General features: G+C 36.5%; 3 protein-coding genes across 3 annotated transcripts in view; 2 read left to right on the top strand and 1 right to left on the bottom strand.

The window, feature by feature from the left end:
• Positions 1 to 14,376, top strand: part of LOC132187106 (uncharacterized) — a 26,258-nt gene extending 11,882 nt beyond the window's left edge. Inside the window, exons 6-14 of the mRNA XM_059601280.1 lie at positions 6,029 to 6,158; positions 7,483 to 7,611; positions 7,771 to 7,815; positions 8,177 to 8,256; positions 11,735 to 11,831; positions 11,952 to 12,041; positions 12,548 to 12,601; positions 13,247 to 13,312; positions 13,407 to 14,376. Of these exons, the coding sequence (XP_059457263.1) occupies positions 6,029 to 6,158; positions 7,483 to 7,611; positions 7,771 to 7,815; positions 8,177 to 8,256; positions 11,735 to 11,831; positions 11,952 to 12,041; positions 12,548 to 12,601; positions 13,247 to 13,312; positions 13,407 to 13,562 (847 nt within the window). The 3' untranslated portion in view covers positions 13,563 to 14,376. The remainder of the gene's footprint in view (positions 1 to 6,028; positions 6,159 to 7,482; positions 7,612 to 7,770; positions 7,816 to 8,176; positions 8,257 to 11,734; positions 11,832 to 11,951; positions 12,042 to 12,547; positions 12,602 to 13,246; positions 13,313 to 13,406) is intronic.
• A 112-nt stretch (positions 14,377 to 14,488) lies between these two features.
• On the bottom strand, positions 14,489 to 16,636 carry LOC132188261 (alpha-ketoglutarate-dependent dioxygenase abh1-like). The gene is given in 3 exon segments (XM_059602680.1): positions 14,489 to 15,039; positions 15,244 to 15,631; positions 15,633 to 16,636. Coding segments are annotated over 3 exon segments (936 nt in total). The 5' UTR covers positions 15,893 to 16,636; the 3' UTR covers positions 14,489 to 14,751.
• Positions 16,637 to 18,078: 1,442 nt separating this feature from the next.
• On the top strand, positions 18,079 to 19,622 carry LOC132187916 (uncharacterized). Its single transcript, XM_059602337.1, has 2 exons — positions 18,079 to 18,216; positions 19,240 to 19,622. The coding sequence occupies exons 1-2, from the start codon at positions 18,120 to 18,122 to the stop codon at positions 19,620 to 19,622; spliced, it is 480 nt and encodes a 159-aa protein (XP_059458320.1). The 5' UTR covers positions 18,079 to 18,119.
• Positions 19,623 to 20,271: the final 649 nt, after the last annotated feature.

The raw sequence follows: 20,271 nt of genomic DNA, 5'->3' as shown, positions 1-20,271 counted from the left end.
GCTTCAAGTCATATTTAAGCAGTATTCCCTATTTTGGAATAAGTCTTGAGCAGTTGCATCCGAAACCTCCTTTACTGTATGAAGAAATAATTATCCTTGATTTATCTCCGGTTGCATTGAATGCAACAACCATGACATAATGGTGGAATTTTCTGCCTCCCATTTTTCATATGTCGGGTCATCTGGCTTAGGTTCTTGAATTTTTCCATTCAGGTGTCCCATTTTTCCTTTGCTCTTAATATACAAAAAAAGAGCGGATTGTGACCAAGAAAGATAGCTGTGCCCATCCAATTTAGCAGTGGTGATTTGGAGAGTTGGATTTTCAACATGGGAGGTCACCTGACTCTACCCCCTTTTTTTTTCTTTTCTGATTGTCTCCGTTATTTTCAAATCAGACATCCAATCATGTAAATTGCTCCAAGACACACCACATAGGCTTAAGGAAAATTACAAGTAGTCAGGGAAGATTAAAATTCAACCATAATATCAACTCTTAAGGACAAGTACTGCATTTGCCCTTTTTTTTTTTGTTGGTAAACTAAAGGTTGTTTAGTGATTACCTGTCATTTAGTAAAATGCTGAACAACATGTTGTTCTCCAACAACATCAAAACTATGTGTCATTTAGGCTTGCAGAAGAGAAGCCACTTTGCCCTTGCTGGAGGTCCATGCGCCTCTACAAAAGTACTCCGGTAGGCCTCAAAAACTCCAACCCATAACAGAATATGCCGAGAAACCCAAAGGGGCAGTTGGTGTACATGATCAATGCATCAAAAAAACACACTGTCCTGTGTTTGTGATGGACTAGGTGGTCACCCAATCACCATCATGCGCTGGAGGGACAGCCCAAAGAACGCCAACGGTACCGTTTGTGGGGGGTGGTGTGACCTAGATGAAGGGAAACATCTAGTCACAACCAAAAACGCATGGGTGCCCTAGTCACACCACCACGGGTAGATGAGCAAAAATCATGAACCATAACAAAACAACAAACTAGGAACCAAATTCGGCTGTGATACCAAGTAGAAAAGAGAGAAAGCAAGAGAGAAGAAGAATTATGTCGATATATTTGTCGATACAATTACATAGGTTTAAATAAAAAGACCTAAAACCTAATATGGAAAGAAATAATGGAATGTTACATTCAAATCAAATCACATAAAATTATAATAATATTGGGCCTAAATCAATGGACTCAAATCAACGGTTTCCATCTTCAACATCATCTGAACACCATATGTGAAGACTGGCGACCAACTTGCAGATATCTTAGCGAAGGGAGTATCTAGTAGTGTCCTTCATTCAGCCTTATGCAAGCTGGGCATGAGAGGCATCTATGCCTCAACTTGAGGGAGAGTGTTGAAGATGGAAATGTTGGATTTGATTCCCCTTCATTTAGGCCTAGTATTATTCTGATTTTATGTGTTTTGTTCTCAGTGTAATATTTCATTATTTCTTCCATATTAGTTTCTAGGTCTTTTCTATTTAATCCTATGTAACCATATGGATTGATTATTCAAATGCGAGAATTCTTTCTCTTTTTTCTACTTAAAGGTCCATTTGGACATTATATTTACAATAATGTCTATCTGAAATACATGAAAAGCTAGGCTGTCATATTAGCACCACTGAGCTTGATTAAGAAGAAAGCAAGTACAACTCAACTCAATTCATATAAGCCTTAATCTTAGTTAAATAAGGGCTAGCTTATGGATTCTCATCAAGTACTCAGGGTTGTCCAGAAAGCAATTTACTAAAAGTAGAAGTGGATATTAGGGAGTTGTTAGGGTAACCATCAACACTGAAATGAGTGGGACTACGTTTGTTGTTAGGGCTTGATTATTTTACGACAGAGGCGATTTATGAAGTTGCAATAGAATTAGAGCGAACTGCTTGATGTGGAATGGCCATAGGTCTGGTCATGTTTTATGGCACAATTTATGGGAAGATTAAGATGTAATACGCTTTATTTAACAAGAGTTTCCTCCGTCGCCGGAGAAAACTAGAATCTGCTTGAGTATTTACATGACTGATATTTGCGCAAGGATAGAGAGGATTCTTTTTCTGGGCCAGCAGATTCTGTATTTTCTCTGGCGACGGAGGAAACTCTTGTTAAAGCTGATCAGATACCTTCTTCGGCAAAAGGTTTGATCAGACGGGGGTTCTTTGGTCCAAGAGCTATCCCTCCATCTCCATTGGTGGTGATGGAGGCATCCATGTCATCTCTGGGAAAGGAGGAGGTTCCTGTTAAGGCTGATAAGATTCCTATTCCTGAAAAAGGTTTGATCCGTCAAGGATGTGTTGGGTCGAAAATTGCTTCTCCTCCTATGCCGGTGGAAGAGGCGCCCTCGTCTGCTCCTCACACCAGTGGGGCGGTTGAGCTGGGTATCAGTAATAGTCGCTTGCATTCCCCTGTTTCCAAGTCTCAATTGTGTTATTCCCGAAGGGTTAAGGAAAAGGTTGCTAAGCAGTTGCATAAAAACAAGGAGCTGCTTGCCGAGATTGTGGTTGAAACTACGGTGGAGGGGGAGGAGGGCTATTCCAAGGAGGTGATCGACACGATGAATTTCGCCTTTGTGATGGGGTTGTCCTGGGGAGGTGACGATAAAGGTATGTTGGATCTTTTTTTTGCTACCGATAAGGAGAAGAGGGAGTTTGTTTCTCTTTCTAAGGTTAAGGGGTTGAGGGAGCTCAACAATTTGGAGTGCACCTTAAATTTGAAGGCGACTCAGGCGAAGTGCTAGCGTCGGCAGGGGTTTTGTGGGTCTAAAAATGTTTTTTCTTTCCCCCCTGAGGTGCAGTAGGGTCTTTGGATTTTTAGTGTTGTTATTGGGCTTTTGTAGGTCTTAGTCCTGGTATGTTTTGGGCTTTAGGGTTTTTGTTTGGGTCTATGTGGGTCTCTTGTGGGGCTCCTTGTGAGCTTAGGGTTTTTTTCTTGGGTGATTCTTGGCGCTCACTTCTACCCAGTGTAATTGTGTTGCGCCCTTTTGGGTTTTTTTGTTATATACATTTTTACTTATCAAAAAAAAAAAAAAAAAAAAAAAAAACTCAAGCATACTTTATGTGTTGTATGTAACCTTTGTCTGTATTTTTGGGCCTTTCCCTCATCATAGCAGAAAAAAAAATTCTCAATATTCCTTGAATTCAAACATACACAGCATCTGAAATTTTGTTTTGGAAAGCCTCAATGTGATTGCAATGTGAAATATAAAAATACCAGTAACAACATGCAACTCAGAATATGATATGATTAGCTTCATGGTCAGTGTACAGGAAATCACAATCAGTACCTCTAGTGTGTGGATGGAGGAAGGAGAGGAAAATAATAGAAGAATTGGAAATTTCGCCTCAACACATCTAATCGAAGTCAACCGGTCGATATGGATGATGAAGTCAATTCTAGAAACAAAGAATGAATTGATTATTAGAGCAAGTTTGTTCGAAGTATAGAACCTGTCAGCATCACCTATTTAAAATTATAACTTCTACAAATTCTTTAGATATGCAATGCTCAGACTTTGTTTATATTTTAGTTCTATAGTTGTTTTAGAGTCTTCTGTTACATGTGAAACTGCTTTCTGAGAAGGAACACTGACCTCTTTGCTAACTCATTTTAACATTTGTCAATGGAATTTCTATAGATCTAGCAAAACTCTTTTATGCCAGCTTGAAACTGTATTGGTCACTATTGCAAGGTATATGGCTTTGCATGTTTACTGCGTATGTGATTGTTTCTATGGATCTGACTTAAAAGGCATTATAATTTAAAGCTTAGATCAATCAAATAAGTGTGACTTTATAATGAACCATGTAGCTTCTTGGTAGCTTCAAACCAGGGTAGTCACGGGAAGATTTTTTTTGTAGCATGAGTGACTTGCATTTCTCAAGTCAAGCGTGGGCCCCATTGTTTGTTGTTCTTTCTTAGCCACACATTTTGTCTCTCCTTGATTTACTTCTTGGTGAAGTTTGCTTCTTAGTTAAGTTCTGAGATTTTACTTCACCATGAAGCACTTGACGGACTACCACTTATTAGAAGACTTGGCCAATTCGGTCTATATATATTGTACAAGGCAGCAACTTCGTGGACTAGAGAAAAAGAGACACAAAAGCAGCAGATCCGTGTGAGAGAAAATAAAGGAGTCTCAGTTGTATTTTCATGGTGTAGGAGTGCCGCACAGCATTAAGGGAATTTAGAGAAGATTTTCTTTTGTATTTAATTCTGTTTTGTGTGAAAGTGAGATTTGGGTGTATTGAAACTTTTAGGTTTGAGTGGTTTTCTTTGTACTACTCTTTGTACTCTATCATTTTGATAGTGAATTTCCTTCAAGTCGTCTCCGTCAGTGGATATATACTTGTTTAGCCGAACCACTTAAATCTTGATGTATTGTGTGATTGCGTGATTTTCTATTATGCTATATTTTTCTTCATTGGTGATCCCTAGTTGCTATGACAGAATTCAAGGATTAGTTTCATGAACTACATTGAGTTTTGTGTTATTTTCTCAAATTCAGTCCATATCAGTTTTGATGGGTTTCATTTCTATTACTCGAGAACAGGCTCTCCAAACTGCTATCCAGACACAAGAAGTACAAGAGTGGAGTGAGAGACTGAAGCTTTGGCTTAAGGATCTGTCAGTGTTTCAGCAATCATTTCTGTATAATCAACGTGTATTTGATGACCAGCTGGCAGTGCAGCAATTATCAGATGGGGACCTTCCTATTTGGCTGGCGGCACAGAGGGCAGTAACTCGTTATGAAGGGATTTTGTCACCAGTTGGTCCCCGTCGAAGGCTCTTGAGGAAATTGCTTTCATGGATTGGAATACTCCCACCTACACCAGAAACACCATATGAGCTTGATAATGATAGTAATGCTTCAGAATCTTACAAGAGGTTTGTGCCTATTAAATTTCTTTCCTCTTATATTGTCGTTGTAGTGGTCTTTTTCATTTAATAAATTAAAGGATAAACCATGATAGGGTGCTGCATTATCAAAACTGATAGGCCATCACCCATTTTTATATATTTTGGTAGGGTCATTTGTTCATCCACTCTATTCAAAGAGAGATACACAAACCATATAAGGATTTTTTTTATGTTTGCATGAATTAGTAGAGCCATATGATTTGTATCTTTGGTTAGATTTGAATGGTAAATGGCGTTGCATGTTTAGGTTCAATTGTATGCCTTTGGTTTTTTTGGTGGGAAGAAGGATAAAATTTCACATTTTTTCTATTGCTCTCTGTTAGAACCTCCTTAATTTTTGGATAGTTTTAAGTTGTGATGAAACTAACAATAACATGCAAAAATAGGTGACGCCCTATAAATCTTGATGGCGGCACCCTATTATGGTTTGCCCCATAAAGGAAATCTCGTAGGCCTCATATTTTCTGCTTTTAATCCTGTTAAAGGAGAAAAACATATCCAAATATGGTACTGCTAAAAGCAAGAATCAATTGATGTAACTGGATGCGGTTCACAGGGTATAGTTATGCCTTAATTATACTGGCTTTGTTTCCCTAGAATCCTGGATGATGATATTTTCAGGTAAAATCAAGCATTTCCAGACAAAATATAGAAATTATATTTCTGTTAGCAGTGCTAATCTCCTTAAGGAGATTCTGTGTGCAACCCTGGTGTTGCAGCCATAGGTGGGTGGGGCAGGATTTAGGATTCTCTCGAAACTAAGAGAAGAATAAAATGAATTTTTTTTTTTTTTCTCATTGCTTTCTATAATTTTTTTTTTATTGATTTTATCTAAGAAAATTTCAACTTTAACTACTAATATTAACTCAAGCAATAGTACGGATAGTGTACTTAATTTTGTTGGACCAAAAAATAATTGGGAGTTTAAGGTCTTCTGTATTGTCATATTCATGCCATGGTAGCAAGTTTGATTTCTAAAATTTCCATTTAATTAGAGGTTATTTAAGTTGAAAAGCATGGCATGAATAAAAGAATTACTTGTAAAAAAAAAAGATTGAAAAGCACCCTCTGAAATGACCAAGTAATAAAAGAATTGTTCACCCAGGCCTATTTTCTTATCAAGGATATCACTTAGTGATATTTGGAGACCGGCTTCAAGGAAATACTGTGGAAACAATCTTTGGAAGATATTTAAAACTTCCATTTCCATTCTTCTCTCACAGTCAATTCTCCAGGTATTCTCCACATGTCTTCTGCTCTGGTTCCATTTAGAATGTTGTCTATAACGTGCTTTACTGTGGATGATGAACTTAAGATAGCAAAACTACACCTATTTCCCATTTCTTGTTCATCAGTCTTCTGTACATAAAAGGCTAGAATACTTAGAATATTAAAAGGCCAAAGACACAGAAAAGGGTTCAGAATAGAAAAAGGAATGGGGTGGTTGATTGTTCTAAAAATGGTGAAAGTTAAGGGGGAATATTTGAGGCGAAGGAAAAGATGCGACGTTTTTAAGAGCAACATGCATTCAGAAAAAGAAAGTGATTGTAACAAAAAAAATAAAAAATAATAATTTTAAAGGCAATTATGTTAAATCACAAGTTATCCAAAAAACTTGGTATCAGAGCAGAGGTCTTGAGTTTGAACCCTGTCTTTGACTTAATTAGCTATAATTAGTTATTATTTTTATTTTCTTTTGATAACACATATCAGGGTTGAGTGAGCTAAGAAATTACAGATGTCATGTAGCTCCAGTCTATTCCTTCACATAATTCCATTGTTTTTGTAAAAACCTAGGAATATATAACCTGTTATTAGGGCATTTTGAATTTTGTGTATAGGATTCATTCTCTGTTGCAGTGGAGAACAATAGTATTGACATACATACCATAGGAACCTCCAAAAAGAAAAGTGATCTTGTAGGGATGACATGGATACATTAAGAAGACATGTTGGGAGCTGGTCAGTGGTCCAACTACATTCACATATGGAATATTTGCTTCAGCATTCAATGTATCTTAACCCAATCTTGCTTTTTTAAAATATCTGGCCTAAAGATGTTTCGCAGAATTAAGAAAGCACTTGATTCTTGTCAGTAAGTTTGAGGAAGATCAGTGCGTTAAGGTGCAGCTTAGGGTTTCCACTTCCACAACAACACTCATTATTGTATCTGCCTTTCAATAACGAAGTATTATGTCTGCATCATCTTTTTACTGTATCACTCAGACTATACACTGGCTATTTTTTATACGGAGATAGTTAATATTGCAGGTTAGTCCTTATTCCAAATTGTAGGGACAGGAATTATTGTTGTCATACCACAATTCTCCTTCACATGTCATATAAGTCCCAAAATTGACTGTTATTTTTCCTTCTCCGTACCTTTACTCAAAAGTATGATCTCCTCTTTCAACATGCATTTATTTTAATTTATTAACAGTTTCGCCTATCATTCCTATTTGGAATGATATTTATTGTTGTAGTGATATAATATTTTAAGGAATGTCGATATGAATTACCAGTCTATGATCTAAAGAGTTGGTGCCCTTTTCAAATTAGGAGGCATCATTCCAAGAATTGATTTTACTTTATTCCAAGGAAGACAGCAAGAGCGATGCCGAAAATGAATCTGAGGTTCAATCATTGCAGTTAAAGATCTATGAAAGAATTCCTATTCCGGATTTACCAGTAAATACTTCTGAGACTGCGATGTCCGTCAACTGTCCAATATTTTATGCTCATCTCATGTGATTTCCAATGCTTTTTTAATTACTTTCCACACATACTTCTTTTATAATTTTGTTATCTTTTGCCTGAATTTCACATTGTTGTCAAATTTGTTTGTAGGTCATCTTCCCCCACAAAAAGCTATCTTTCCGTATCATAGACACGGTATGAATGGATTGGATCAATCTTTTTGACATGTACGAGAGTTTCTATAATTTAATCCATTACCAGTGTTTATGCTAATATGCATCTGATTCATTTTCATTGATTGAAGCTTGTATCATATTTGACAGAGGTGCCCAACATACTATATAAGATTGGTAGTCAGTGATCTATACAAAAAAAGAAAAGAAAAGATTGGTAGTTAGTGGGCCTTGGACTAAATACTAGACCTAGTTAATGCTTACCTGCTTAAGCCAGTTGCATTAAGTTGTCAGACGTGTGCAAATTTTGATTAATGATTTTGGAATATAGTAATGGTCTAATGGGATAATATTTAATCCATTAAGCAACTCTGAACTTGTAGGTACGCTTGGATGCTGCCACAATAGTGGGACTTTTGGCATTCTTCATAAACTACAAGTTTGAGGACGTCTTATCTTCTCCGTATGTATTTTTAGTTTTCATGTAATTGCTCCTTGAATTTTAGTAACATGACACTGAATAGTGTATTGAAGATAAAAAAAAAGTGGCAATTGGTTCTTCGAGTAACTTTCTCCTGGAATACTTATGAATTCTTGTGGTATCAAATTATTATAAGAGGGCCACATGCGTAGGCGTAATGGGCGCTAGCTAAGCACTTCCTTTAAGTTTTGTATGTCACCCATTCTTCTTTAAATCCCTTTTAACGTTCTCCAAATTAAAGACTGCTTGTTGAGACTACATACCGTACTATGATCATTGACCTCGAACATGTGTTTAAGTTGAACTTATTGCAAGTATTTGATCATTTTTATGTTGTTATTGTAACATTAACTTTGTTTCTTTTGTTGTTTTGGTATTCTTACTTCAATGTGAAAATTCTGATTTAGACCCAAGTTGTTACACACAAGATTACTAAGCCAATTATTAATTCAGTTACCAGAGTTATCAATACCATAATCCACAAAAGCATAAGTCAAACAACACAAATATTTTGGTAAGAAAGTGGAAACCTCTTCAAAAATAAAACCCCTCCGAGGCTAGCCAACTCCAGAGGGATCCACTATAGAAGACTTATGTTATAGATTGTTCTTACTTATAAAACTTTTGTAACACTCAAGACCCAATCTTGCAACTCTAGTAAATGGCACATTAACCTCCTACCGCAGTGGCTCTAAAACCTCTGGCTTTTTCTATAGAAATCACCTTCACAAACGAACCTCGTCTGTTGCAACCTAGAACTCTGGGTGTAACACTTGAAAATAATTAAAGATGCAAATAATAAAAAATATTGAGAAATAATAATATAATAATGAAGAGTAAATAAAATATGTGTCATGACCATATTAAGATTAAGGGTGAATAGATTTGAGGTGTTAAAACTCCAAACATTATAAGAACTCTGGTTAGAGCCCTTTGAATTAGCTTTCAAACGCCACAAAACTTGCCTTCATCTGATGTTGGAATCAAAAGATATAGTTGTTTTACTCCGACTAGGTCTTTGCTAAACTGCATTAGTAAACTTGAATTCTTCATGTCTTGGACCAACTTTTACACCGACTTAATCCTTAACTCAAACCTTACATCCCAACTTGTTTTGACATTGAATTTGGTAACTTTAAAACTTAACAAACTCCCCCTTTAACAATTCTTTGACAAATATTACAACTTAATGAAAAATTACAATGAATTACAAGATAACCCTATCAAACCACTAAACTAACTAATTGATGAAGACCCTGTGACCTGAAACACTTACAAACTCATCAAAAGTATGAAGAACATAAATTATAATAAAACAATATGATAAACAAATTTCTATCATTCAATGAAAACAATGAGGGAACACAAAATCTAATCATCAAAGTCAAGTATCATAACAAAAAACCTACCCTCCTTGACTACCATTACTTCTTTTTTTTGATAAGTAAAAGAGAACTACCATTACCTACTCCCCCTATCTAATTCCTCCCCCTTTTTGTCAAAAAATGACAAAGGGAAAGCCAACCAACTCAGCTTGATGACTTTAAATATGCAACACAAACTTCCACAAAAGCACATCAACACCAAAACTAATCACCATTGAACATAATCCTCAAACATCTACTTAGACTCAACTATGATGCATCTGGACTAAGACAACATGATGTGCAAAGGTTTAACAAACTAGATAGCATATGCCTGTGTTGATCACTATGTGATGTAGTAAATGCCATGATGGAAAAACAATGTCTGAATAAACACAAAAGTTTGCAATTTCAAAGCACACATGTCTCCCCCTCACTCAACTTCCAACTTTCACTCACAAAAGCATATTGAATGCATACTTCCAACTTTTAGATGTTCAATGATTTTTTTTATAGATAGATACTCAATGATTTAAAGCACTCTTAAATGCCAAATGTGAGATGTATGCTTGAGGAGGTAAAAAATTAAAATTAAGTCAATTTTCACAATGGTGCAAACATGGTTTATAAATTTTAAATAACACTTGCATGATATGTGTGGTGATTGTCAATAAATGAGCATAAGAGCTTAAACTTGTGAGAAGGTTAGGCATACTCATGAAACCACAAGTAGAGGATAATCACACTTAAAAAAGCCAAAAGCCAAACCGAACCAATAGGACTTAGGTACACTCTTATATGTACTCCCTAACACCAAGCACTAAAATGTCATCCGAGTCCATTTACAATGTTTTTCTTTTTCTGCAATGAGAGAACATTGGATTTTTCTAGAAGGACCAATAGATTCCAATTTTAGATCAGGCAATGTTCACCTTTTGCTATATCTAAGAACATCGGTTCTTTCTATAGATCACATGTACTTAAGTGACTTGGGATAGATATGACATGAAAATGAAAGTCCTAGGTTCAACTAGTTTGTGTTCAATGTGGTCCTTAAATATGTGTTTTCCCCACTTATGATTGCCCACCAAACATTCAGATGCGTCAAACTCAAACTTTTGACAATCAAATTGTGCAAGTATTATTAAAATTTTATGTAGCACTTAGGCACCATTTTGAAAATTAATTCACAAAAAATCACTCCTCTTGCATAACACTCACATAATGCATTCATATATGCCTACAAATCACTGACCACAAAAAAGGATATCATACACTCAATATGGGTCCCGCGCACAAATTTTTTTTAATTAAAAAAATGAAAACAGACAAAAGATGCAATGCATGAAAAACCACAAAAAATATGATAAAGCAAAATGCAACATGCAACATGCAAACTGTCATGCCCTAGGATGATGAATGAGACACTAAATACGATCCTAGAGATACAACCCAATGTCCTAGGTCAAACTCAAATCACCATTATCTTGCCTCAAAGGGTGGATACGGTCCTCTTTTCTTACCCAGACTTTCTTGACAGTGTGTGGTGCCTTATGACTCCTAGACTTGTGAGCACTTAACAAACCTAATTTAACCAACTCATCCTAACACAAGGGATATAGAAGACAATCATTTTCGTGGTTTTACTTTCCATTTGCTGGATTAGGATTGAGATTGTTTTGCCTTAAGTAATAAAACATTATAGGAGAGAGTATATAATATTAAACATAATATTGGCAAAAGTGAACTACACATAATGCTCATCCCATCACTGGACTTCGCATGTAGACCCTTGGCAAAAATCCAAGGAGGATGAATCCAAAAAGAATGCAGGGAATCTACAGTTTACTTTTCCCAACAGTATCTGCTGCTGGCAGAGTTCTTAAACAGGATAATGTTTCTGCTCTTCTTTGTTTTGTCATTTTCTATTGATAAGTTTGGTTCCTTTTTGGATTGGGGAATTTCAATATGATAATTTGACACATTTCTGTTTCTCATGACTCCTAATTTACAGTAGCAAATTCATAATATCTTCTCTTTTTAAATTTCTTTCAGAAACTTCTGGTAACATATTGTTGTTTCAATTTTTGTGTCAGATCAGCAATATTTCTTGATGTGGTTGCTAGCAGCGCTCTTATAATTTATGTGACTCGTGTAGTTCTAGGTTACAAGCAGACATGGGATAGGTATCAAGTGAGTCAATTCAATTTATCCTGTGCGGTCTTGGAGCCGATTATGATCTAATCATATCTTTTATGGTCCTATTTATTTTAAGGCATATGAATGATGTCCTGAAGCCATCGTTTGTTACAGTTATTGGTGAACAAGACACTCTATGAGAAAACCTTAGCAAGTGGCTTTGGCTCAGTGCATTTTCTTTTAGATGCTTCTGAACAACAGCAAGTGAGAATTCTTTCAGTTTTATGAATGTATTTATCTTTCTGCATCGTATAGGTTTTATTGGGTCCAGAGTATGTTTTTGCATAGTAGAAGGTTTTAAATCAGCCACATCTTTTAGGATTGAATTTGATCATGTCAGGTTTAGTTCCATGTCAACAATAGTGGATTGGGACTAACTAAATTATTAGTCCTGTTTAGCCATTTAAAGGGACTTTTTTTCCTCCATTCTATATGGTTGAACAGAAACTATTTGATTTATTTATATGTTAACAATATTGACTGTCTTTATGTGGTCTGAGGGAGAAGTCTTAAGTAATGTAACTCATAATTTTAGTTGTGTGGCTGAAAATTTTAAATAGCTTTCAAAGAAGTACAGTTATCTAACAAAAAGCGCCTACGTGCTAGCAAAGTACTTGGCTTGATAAAACTAATTTGAAAACTTTTTGATCAAGATAGGATGGACTTTCTGATGATTATGTCAACTCTTAACAATAATTTACTATGTGCAGTACAAGGAAGCCATTTTGGCATATGCAATCCTTCTCAAAGCAGAAAAGGGCCAGGTGTGCCTTTCCCATCTCACTTTTAACGGTTCTGCATCTAGTATTTCTATTTGATTGATCCTGTTTTCATGTAAAGTCGAATCAACCTTCTGTATATGTCTCACTAATGGTATAAACTACTCTTGTGGGTGGATAATACATTCATTTCATCAGTAGTTTCATTTTTCAATTCTTTCATGACATTGTGGAATAGATTTCCTTAGAAACTTAAATTTCATAGTTGATGAATGTAAATCCAAAAGAATGACTTCGTTCCTCAACGAGTAATATGTTTTTCAATTTTACTATTGGAGATCAGAGTGTTCAAATGAAATACATAACAAATAATTTTAATTAAATTGCAATGTATATTGTATAAATAGCAGAACGAATAATAAAGAAGTTTACATGTAGATCAAATTGCAGTAGAAGAGTCCTAGTCTAAGATACAATTTGAGTGGTCTAGTTGTGTTCCTAAGAATATAATCCCTGATAAAGGTACTATATGTATTACCTATTCCAGCTTACAGGATATTCACTACGAGTGTTTTCCAGATTTATATCAGTTAGGAGCGCGCCTTGCACTTTTAATGATATATGTCGATTACTTATAAAAAAAGGATTTATATCAGCTATGTAGATCACCAAGAAATGTGGTAAATGCAGGTCACCTGTCGTGGAAGTGTTGGAGACAAATGTGAGAGATTCATGTATGACGCATTTAAAGTAGAGGTAAGAGAATGAGTGTATTATCTTGTAATGTATTATTCATTGGTCCATAAATAAAGAGATGGAAGGAAAGTTAAGAAAGAAGTGGGTTTTGCAGGTTGAAATGCCGATCGACAAGGCAATCAATACATTGGTGAGGCTGGGCCTAGTAACTGAAACGGATCGTATTGATGGAAGTAATAGAGTGCAGGCTGTTCCCTGTCCAAAGGCATATGAGGGCCTTAAAGAACGTTGGAATTGTTTGCTCAGATAATTTTGATTGGTCAATATCCAGTGTTTCATTTTTCAGGCTAGCTGCTACGTATGAAAGAAATTTTGGCAAGGAAAAGAAGAAGAAGAAGGAGAGAGAGAGAGAGAGATGCCATTGCCATGTGTAGCGCCCAAAATGCATAAGAAGAAAACGGGACAGATAATAATAATAATAATAATAGTTACTTATTATATCATTCTACAATATCGATGTTAAATCATTCTACAATATCCTGGTAAGCAAAGAAGCGAGTTCGTTTCCTTGGAAGAGCATATGGCGCACCAAGGCACCCTTGAGAGTGGCTTTCTTTAGTTGGACGGCGGTGTTAGAGAAGATTCTCACAATTAATAATCTCAGAAAAATAAATATTATCGTGATCAATAGATGTTGCTTATGCAAAATTAATGGGAGACTATTGATCATCTTTTCTTTCACTGTGAGATTGCTCGTTCCTTATGGCAGGCTATCTTCAGTCGTTTTGGGTTGTATTGGGTTATGCCTAGCAAGGTGGCGGGCTTGTTTGCTTGTTGGTGGGCGGGAGGTCGCTCTAGGTATGCATTTGTTTGGAAAATGGTCCCTCTATGCATTATGTGGTGCCTTTGCTTAGAAAGAAACGAAAGATGCTTTGAGGATTCAGAGAGATCATTGGAGAACTCACGGCCTTCTTTTTTCATACGCTTTACACTTGGACAGCTGCTTGGCTCGCTCCTATAGTTATTAGCTATTTTGATTTCTTTGTTCTTTTCTCTTCTTCTAGCTAGTCGTTTCCCTTATATACTCCATGTGTACTAGGGTTGCGCCCCTCTGCGCTTTTGATATATAAACATTACTTATCAAAAAAAATAATAGTTACTTATCAAAAAATAATAATAATAGCATAAACTTCTATTAAAGACAGGATAAAAAAAAAAAAAAAAAAAAAATTACTCAGCCAATAAGAAAGACAAGAAATACTGTCTAGCAAGTGGTCCACTGTCAAACAAATTAACAATTAACACTTCTAACCAATTTATATATTTTAAAAATGATGCACACAAAGCTGATCACCTTGCTTTCCAAGTCAAGTGCTTTGGAGGCTAAACCTTCAAGCCATTGAACAATACGAAGGCATTATTGTGCCGTATGATCATCTGCAACAAACTGGCATGCCTCCAAATGCGAAGTTTGGGGGGACTGTCATAAGTCAACCACTTTAAATGAGAATAAAGTCATTATTTTTATAAATAAACAACCGACCAAGACGAAGATTTGTTTCTTCAAGCAGAGTCTTCGGGGTGGTGTTTGGGTGAATGGCAGTAACACCATGAAAAATATGCCTAGATTTCCCACCAAATATTAGAACATCTCCTGATTCTAACTTAACCTTCTCTGCTTTGTCTTCATCTCTCTGATCCCCATATAAGAAGTCTACTGAGTCACCAATGGAAAAAGATACCACAGGTAATCCTTTATCAAGAGTTCCTTCGCTTTCGTCGCAATCCTGCATGGGAACAAAGTCACTAATGTAAAGAACTTCACAGAACCATAGTCATTCTAGACAACTGAGGAAGGTGCAAGTTTTGGATGATATAATTCATTAAAAGAAAACAAAAACTGCCAGGTAAAAAAACCCAAATTTCCAATAAAAGTAACAGCAAAAACTCTGATAACTCAAATAATATGGGTAAGAAGGTTTGTAACAAACCCGATGGAGACCCAATCGGCCGTTCACTGTGTAGAAATTTACAAGACAAATGTCTGGTGACATCCAGGGGAGTATGTTTTCTACATTGCTAGCTTTAGAATTTTTCTGAATAATGGAATGGGAATCAGTGATTGCCTTTTTGACTAACTGATACAAATTATCAGGTATAACGGGTGGTTTGGCACCATCATATGGCCGGTCGTTTCCATATTTCCTTGCCTCAGGGTCCCAATTCTTACCAAGGCACATCATCCTCAACTGCAGTTTTCCTTCATCACGGTAACCAGGTTGGTAGAAACCTCCAGGACCCAAACCAAGGTCTCGGCATGATTTTACTATCATGACCTGATCTCTTAAGGAAATGTAACCCTTTAAATGAATCATCCCTCAACACAATTCCATTTTGTCCTTCAATAGACCGTTTGATTTCATTTTGTTTTTGTCTATTCATTGCATGTAGAGAAGGTTTTAGGGTAACAGAAGTCACAATTTTGGGACGGCAGATATCGAAAGGGTCAAGCACTACAGAGTGTTCAGAATACTTTGAATTATTATGGACAGTTGAACTTTTTGGACCCTTGCTTGGGGCAGGGTCATCCATTTTAGCAGAATGGGAGGGCAGCTGAGTCTCATTCTGCAGACCAGACATTATCAATTTGTCTGAGAAGTCATGATGTAATGTAATAACATCAGCTGAGTGTTCAGAATGCTTTGGACCCTTGCTTGGGGCAGGCTCATTCTTTTTAGCAGATTGGGAGGGCAGCTGAGTCTCGCTCTGCAAGCCGGAAATTATCAATTTATCTGAGAAGTCATGATGTAATGTAATAACATCAGCTGAGTGTCCAGAATGCTTTGAATTATTATGGCCAGTAGAGCTTTTTGGACTCTTGCTTGGGTGGTCAGGCTCATCCTTTTTAACAGATTGGGAGGGCAGCTGAATCTCACTCTGTGAACCGGAAATTGTCAATTTGTTTCAGAAGTCATGATGTAATGTATTAACATCAGCAGTCTTCCCACCTAAGGTTTGCTCAATCTGAATTCTCCCCCCATCCAAGCCCTCAGAACCTGAATGCCCAGACAATGGCGGAAAATCCTGTTTATAAGCTGAATCTGAAGTAACTAAGCACTTGGATTGTTTTGATCCACTGCCTACACCATCTGGTGAATTTGTTCCTTGCTGATATGTCCTGACATTAGAAGAACCATCTTTCAAACCACATGGAAGCCACTTCTTCTGGTATGTGGTACCTAATTTGGGTTTATGCTCAGTGTGCTTAGAAACACCACCCGCTGACATCTGCCCTAAATTTTTCTTCTCACTTATGGACAATTCATCCTCACCACAAAGAGAGTCCTCAGGAGAGCTGTCTGCTCCAAGCGGTAGTTTGTGTAATACAACTAGTTAAATGAACACAAAGCTAATCAAAATCAATTAATCACACTCAAAGCCATAGTCGCACCGGATAGAGAAAAAAACAAGCAATTTGATGATGATAATCTAAATTTAAGAACTTATTCTTCTGATCAGAACTACAAAGCACTAAATAATGAAGAAGTCCAAGCACATATACTCAGTACTTAATTTCATGCAACTTCTGGATTAACCTAATTTTCTTACTTACAAACCCGCAAAGCCGTTTTCACTCTGCATATTCATCTAGGGTCTTTTTTCAAATCATTCTCAATAGTTTTTTCAATTAGGTTCCACACCATTAAACTAATACAACGATGATAGAAACCCAGATCTCAAATTTGCAATTTTATACGCAAACGTGTTCCATTTGGCATCACACTTGAAAAATCAGCCGCTAACTGTGCAATATTATATCGTACGTTCTCCATCAAAAAAATAAAACCCAAGTATTATGATAGCATTTAACGAAACAGAAATCACAAATTTTACAGAGAACTCTATGTTCGCCGCACTAAATTTCAATCATAAAAGTAACAGAATCAGAGCAATAAAAAAACTTCAAAGTCAACAATGTTGGGGCACTCATGGTAGCAAGCCGGGGAGCAAAGCTTGGCGGTGAATTGGGGCTCAAGAAGGGCATCAGATGAAATACCAATCATGTTCCTGTCAACCCCCACATGCTTGAGTGCACTGGTCGGTCTCTATGTACTCAGAAATCCTCTGAACCAACACCTCCGATGACCTGCACTGGTACGTCACGCTTCCATCGCCCGCCACCGACGTCTCAAATATAATTTCTTTTTTAATAAATTTAATTAAATATAATTTTTTAATGTTTCTAATTTTTTTTTTAATTAATTAATTATTTGGACACGTATCAAACCGTGATTGGTGCTGATGTGGCGTTTCGTCAAATTTTGGACGAAATTTTGACGGAGCGACCATCTCCGTCTTTAGGCAAACCAGAGTGACCTCTAGTGATAAAAAATAAAACATAGGGATTAAAAAATAAATAAGTTTAGCCATATAGGTAAATAAGATATTTAACCCAATATTTTAATACAAAAAAACCTAATCCGGTGTTTTAGGTCTTAGCTATCTTATATAGTATACTTAATATATTACACATTTTCAGCACGGTTGGTGCCATCCAATGTGACAAGTAATATAATACTGATGCTCCGAATATTATAAGTTATTATTTATAACACTAGAAATGTCCAACCTTAGGTAATTCACACTAATAATGATGTACGTCATGTAGTGACATGTCAATTAAACATCTTTCTATCCGTCGCAAACAACTATTCTATGGATGAAAAAAAAAAAAGTCGGTAAATTATAAAAGCAAGGCAGTGGCATCAAAGTGTTGTTTTTTGGGAATCGAAGGGCATTTTACATTCTCAGACATTATGCTTATAAAGAAGCCCACTGGAACACCCCCCAACGTTTATCCGAAGAAATGGCGGTTGTGCTCCGTTGCTCCTGCTTCTTCACTCCCCCGAACTCCGTCCGATCTCCGCCGTCCGATCCTTCCACCCGAAAATCCCAAGCTCCCGGTCAGTACTCACCCGTACACAATCTCTTTCTTTTCCAATCATTTCTCACCTTTTTGCTTACTTTTGAACTCCTTTTGAAATTCGAAGTGATTCTTCCTCTCTGCTCTGAATTTTGACTGCTTATTTATCTCCTTTGGCTGTAACCTTAACAGCGAACTTGAATATTCCCCAATGGTAACCTCTGATTCTGGGGTCTTCACATTTTAAGCTCAGTTTGGTTGCTGAGAAAAAAGAAAAACAATGTACTAAGGACAATAAATTGGATATTATGCTTGAATTTCTGCCTTGTGGGTGGAAGAGAAAAAGGAAAAAAAAATGAAAATACTTACGAAAATTTAGTTTTTGGATATTCGAGAAAAGTGGATTCGGTGGCCAGCTCGAGATCAATTGATAAACATTTTGATTGACGAAAAGAATCTGGATGCGTACTCGCACAATTGTGTTGGATGGTTGGGGAATTGTGCAAATTATGAGGTCGACCAAAATCAACCCAAAACAAAATATACCACATTTTTAACAACCATCAAGCCAAAGACAAAAGTAGGGCTTAACTAACGGGGATTGCCTGATCTATCTAGCAATCTTATGGAGGCTACCACCAAATGATCCTTTTTTTTTTTTTATTGAAAATACTTCCCAGTTTTTTATTTATTTAAAAACACTTCTCAATTTACCAAATAATTTGTATTTTGTGGACTTCATAAATCTTTTTCAATTATAGCTAGGGGTATTACACTAGCTGATTATGAACTTGGCTTGGCTAGGTTCACTTAAACTCAATTTTCTCTTAGTTTAAATAATAAATGAATTATTTGTAAACACAAAAATTTGCTCAAAATATTAAGCAATACATATTTATATAAACTCGGCTTAAATAATGCTCATGAACACGGCTCATATAAGTTTGACTCGAATCATTCGACTTCAATCGTCAGTTTGCTAGTGTGTATGCATGCATGAAATATGTGTATGTGAAATATTCTCAAATAAGGGTAAGGCTACCTTACACTCGTACCCAAACAGGATATACATACCGTTATGACCGAAGGCGAATAGGACGAAGAAATCCACAAACCTGGATTGCAATACATAACCAAACGGATTATTTCTTTAGCAAAAGAACTCACGTGCGTCAACTTCCGCAATCAAAGAAAGGATTCCATCGTATAGGCGAGCCTTCACTACGCCACGCTCCCCGCCACGGCAAGGCCAGATCATTGCCCACTGCAGGGCCCTTCCAACGCCGTCGCTTCACCGTACAACACCACCGCATAGCGTTATTCACATTCAGATCGCCCGCGTTCGAGCCCCCGCGAGCAGCCCACCACTTCGCACCGCTACCACCGTTCGGTGCCGCAGATACCTCCACGGAACACGAACAACCAGATTATTGCCTAATAATGTAGATATTGCAATATTGTGCAATTATTACGGAATTTTACGTTTGTATGAAATTAATGGGGAATATTTGGGAATCGTATAATTATTTAGTCAAATCTTCTGGGATGGAGGGTATGCTATAACTTGTGGCAAGAAAATGCTTTGGCAAATTGGGTCCTTGCATTGTTGTCGTTAGGGGTAGGGGTGTTAAGAGAGCAAGCCACGAGCGAGCGAATTTGGGCTCGGCTCGTGCTCGACTCAAACATTAAATGAAGTGTTTCGTGAACACGAATCCTGGCTCAAATATTAAACGAAACAAGCTCGACTCGACTCGACTAAACTCATGAACAGTTTGTGAGCAAGCTCGTGCAAGGCTTGTCTTGTTTATTTGGCTTGGCTCGTATATTTTTTAATAAGTAACAAATAACAATATAGAGTAAACATTACTCAAGAATAACAAATATATTACATATCTTTGTTTTTTGTTATTTATGCATATGTGTTTATATATATTATATATATGTATATATTACACACACACACACACACACATATATATATATATATATATAGACAACATATATATATATGTGTGTTGTTTAGGGTATATACAGAACATATATGTATGTTGCATATGTATATAAAACATATATATACATGTTGTATATATATACA

The sequence above is a fragment of the Corylus avellana genome, chromosome ca7 (genome assembly GCF_901000735.1).
Source record: "Corylus avellana chromosome ca7, CavTom2PMs-1.0".
Taxonomy (NCBI): Eukaryota; Viridiplantae; Streptophyta; class Magnoliopsida; order Fagales; family Betulaceae; genus Corylus; species Corylus avellana.
The sequence above is the reverse complement of the archived record's forward strand: the minus strand, read 5'-3'. Positions and strand labels throughout refer to the sequence as shown.